Here is a 3,911-nt window from a genome sequence, read left to right as displayed (position 1 = left end):
TGTTGAAAAGAAGTTTCGGTTTTTTTGAAAAAAAGTCCATCTTTTTTTTTATAACAAAGAAATGGAAAATTGGATTAAAAAAAGGCTTCGTTGGAGCAGATGCGGAATCTTATTAGAAACTCGCATGTAAAATTGAAGTCAATCCGTTGAACGTAGCTCGAGTTTTCATGCACACCGTGCATGAAACGTGTAAGAGAATTAAAAATTTTTATCAAGTTGCGCTGCAAAAAAATATAAAAATATAAAAATGTATTCATTTTTCGAGATTTTAAACGGGTATGCTCCCTTAAAATATTATTTGCGTATTTTAAAGCAACGTATCAGTAACATGCATAAAAAATAAAATACCTTAATTATTTAAACATAACATAAATGGAATAATGAATATTCCTTATTAAGTACATGTTATATTTGTTGTAGCTTTTCATTAAATAGAACGATATTGAGATTCCTCCGAAACTTGCTACGCTTCAATTTCCTCGACGCGATAATATTGTTGCACAAGCGATGTTGAGGGTTCTCCTTATCCTTCATGATTTGTCGACGAGGTTCTCTGTCGACGAATATCACCTGTCATTCATTTAATGGAGTGGTTTCCTCCCTTTCGTCACAATTTTCGGCCTGTGCTTTCACCGTATAACGTTTCTCCTTGATAGAATTGAATTTCTCGGATGAAGTTTCCAATTAAATGTGTCTCTAGAGAGTAGGATGCTGAGATTTGGATTATATGTGATCGAGTATCAAGGAAACGAAAAACTGGAAAATTATTAGTTACATGGTATATAAGGCATAATGTTAGAAGATAGATTTCAGGAGTGAGATTTTACACACGATAAAGCAGAGAAAAAGATAAATGTTTAATATTCTGGAGCATCTCGCTAGGATTCATAAATGAAGTTTTTAGAAGATAAAAGATGGATCTTACCAAAAAAAAGATTACGCGATAGAGACAAGTTACGTCAATTGCTGAACAATCGCGACAATTAACGGCAGCTGTGTCAGTAAACCATGCGCATATTCACATGTACTCGCATACATACATACATACGCACGACAGAAATAATATGCTTCGTTAGTTGTGTCTGACGCACGAAGCGTATAAATCGCGCTCGCAAATTATTAACGATGGCTGCCGAGATACGCGGTGAATCCGTAACGAGATCACGAAAGTATGACACGGGCGTACGCACGTTCCCGGTATAAAAAGAAAAACGTTTTCTTTCGACCCGCGTTTATTATTTAAGACGGAGAACGGGAGAAAAATTCCCCCCATAGGAATAATTCATGAATTATAAGCTCGATTTATCACGTCGATGCGTTGCGCGACCTCCTTTCCTCGATCGTTAAAAACGTCAATCCTCAGCATCCGAAGCCATATCGGAAGACGCATTAAATTAACAATCCCTCGTTGTGGGAAATTGCATTTCATATGCAATATTCACAACGTATACTTATTTCTCCTCTTTTCTCGGAATTACATCTTAAAGAAAGAAATCTGACAGAATATCTGACAGTGCACTTGAAAGGATTATAGGAATTTAGCAAATTGAAAAAGATACTCAAATTTTTTTAGACAAATAGAAAAATAATGTTTCGTAGTTAAAAAATATGTATTTTTAGTAATAAAATTAAAAAAAATGCAAAAGATATTGAAACAATAGTGATATTTTGTTTATCAAAAATAATATTTTTTATTTTAGATAATTATCGAAGTTGAATCTTATTCACGTATTTATTTAGAATTTTAATCTTTTTTGTTATTTTTCATATTGAGTTTATTATTAAAAATATATTTTTTTCACAGAAAAAAACATTTGTTTATTTGTTTGAATAAAAATTTTACACAATGTTAAAAAGTACTCTATTTTCGATTTGTTAGACTCTTATAATCCTTTAAATATGTAACGATATTTCCTCTGTTATTCGATTACAATCCGTTTATCGATTCAGACAAAACAGATTACCGTGAGAGAGAAAGATAAAAAGAGAAAGTATAATCTGGTAAAATATTTCTTATTTCTTAAAAGATAAGTACTACTACTTTTTATTACAGAAATTCAGTTTTTGTCATGCGTTATGTCGACGTAAACGATTAAAAAATTAATAATCGTTCGCAGAATGTGTGCACCGAAATATCTAAGATGGACTAAGAGCCTCCTTCAGAATATTACTGAATTCCATCAGTTCCTTCCTCAGCTTTTGCATGTCCGTCTCCTCTACTCTCCTTTCGTATTGACGAAGATAACGTTGCACCAATTGCGCCATAACTTCTGCGAATCGCTCGTCTTTCTTCTCTTCTAGATCTTCCTGCGGCGAAATATTAAACAGATAAATGGAAGTATACAAGCTTCCGCTTTTCTTTATCGATCGCAGATCGATCGTGACACTTATAGATATTGGAAAATTGTGAAAATTTTTTTCGAGGTGAATGCTACAAAAAAAAAAAAAGAAAAATAAATTCCTCGACACGAAATGCAGAACGTGCTTCCGCTCTTCGTGCTGGAAATACGATAATTGATGTTTGGTTTAATAACGCGACGCGTTAAATCAATATTGAAGTCCCGAGTGACAGTATACTGACTATATAGCAACAATTCACGAAGTCCCATCGTGCTCGTTTACCGGGCGGTGGCTTAAACAATATTTTTATGAACTCGATCACCGGCCGCAGCCCCGTGAATATCGAGAAGATGCAGAACGGTGGTGGAAGTGTCGTCGTAAGCATGAAATCGACGTAGGCCTGAAAAAAAACGAAACGATATTCGTGCACGTGATATTGATATTTGTAGATATCTTCTCCTCATCTCAGCGAGATTCATCATTAAGACGAAAAAATTCGTTTAATTTAATTTAAATGGCGTTCAAGAATTTTCTTACCTCAGTTCGGCCGAAGATCCACTCCACGTTAACGTTATCAGTCACTCTGGTGAAGGTATTCGCCATACATGCGATTAGCATATTCAAAACAACTACCACGGAGATGAATTGAAAACCTGACGAACAGATTAGCAAAATAATTTATCGATAGGACGATTTTTTTTTATATGGACCGTCGATAGTTACCAACGAAACAGCTTACAATTATTACTCACTGGCGAAAGCGAGATAACCGATCAATTCGGTAAAGCTATGCTCATTGATTATCGTCTCCGACTCCCTCTCACCCGGAAGATTCTCGATGATCACGTCAGCACTTTCCACTGGGCTCATGCAAAAAACAGCCCAGAAAAGGGTCTTCAGGGTGGACTTGAAATCGACGAAAGAATTCTCCTGCTCCGTCTTCAATTTCGATTCGTCGTCGGTCTGTACCATTCCGTTATAATATTGATAGAGATGGCACAACCCTTAGAGAAAAAAACCATAAATGAAAAATCCATAAATGTCGGATTATCGAGAAAAAAAAAAAAAATATAAAATCGTGCGAAAAATGTTCTCGAATTTTAGTGATTCATGGAATATACATCTCAACTAATTTTCTTATCTTAAAAAGCTATAAAATTTTTAAATGTAAATCATTAAATAAAACATTCAAGATCATTTGCCAATCCATAAAAAATTTTTTTACTCGATTCAACGCATGCCGTGTGTTTTACCGACTGTGAAGGCTATAACGATGATTCCGAATATCGTGATAAAGTGACTGACGTCCCTAATCATTTTGACAAGGGAAAGCTGTAGAGGTCCGAGATCGTAGTCCAGTTGACAGATGAACAATAGTTTAAAGAACGCCATGATCGTCGCGAGACAAAAGATCCCCTCCGCTATCAAAGTCGGATCGTACTTGTGCCAGTACTTTCTTTCTAAATCACGTTGACCGTTCATTCTAACGTCCAACGCGGCAACTATCCAGAAGAGAAACGTCAGAATGAACAGCACGAGCATAACTAGCTCGTACCTGTATTATACAGCAG

The 3,911-nt window shown here is 35.4% G+C and overlaps 1 protein-coding gene across 1 annotated transcript in view; it reads right to left on the bottom strand.

Moving 5' to 3' along the window:
* Positions 1-214: 214 nt before the first annotated feature.
* Positions 215-3,911, bottom strand: part of LOC115241885 (short transient receptor potential channel 5-like) — an 11,132-nt gene continuing 7,435 nt past the window's right edge. Inside the window, exons 8-12 of the mRNA XM_029817832.1 lie at positions 3,594-3,895; positions 3,093-3,344; positions 2,878-2,993; positions 2,582-2,740; positions 215-2,307 (exon numbers count right to left, since the gene is read on the bottom strand). Coding sequence (XP_029673692.1) covers positions 2,137-2,307; positions 2,582-2,740; positions 2,878-2,993; positions 3,093-3,344; positions 3,594-3,895 — 1,000 coding nt within the window. The 3' untranslated portion in view covers positions 215-2,136. The remainder of the gene's footprint in view (positions 2,308-2,581; positions 2,741-2,877; positions 2,994-3,092; positions 3,345-3,593; positions 3,896-3,911) is intronic.

This window comes from Formica exsecta, unplaced genomic scaffold, assembly GCF_003651465.1.
Source record: "Formica exsecta isolate Colony F162 unplaced genomic scaffold, ASM365146v1 scaffold526, whole genome shotgun sequence".
In the NCBI taxonomy this organism is placed as follows: Eukaryota; Metazoa; Arthropoda; class Insecta; order Hymenoptera; family Formicidae; genus Formica; species Formica exsecta.
This window is presented reverse-complemented; position numbering and strand designations above follow the sequence as displayed.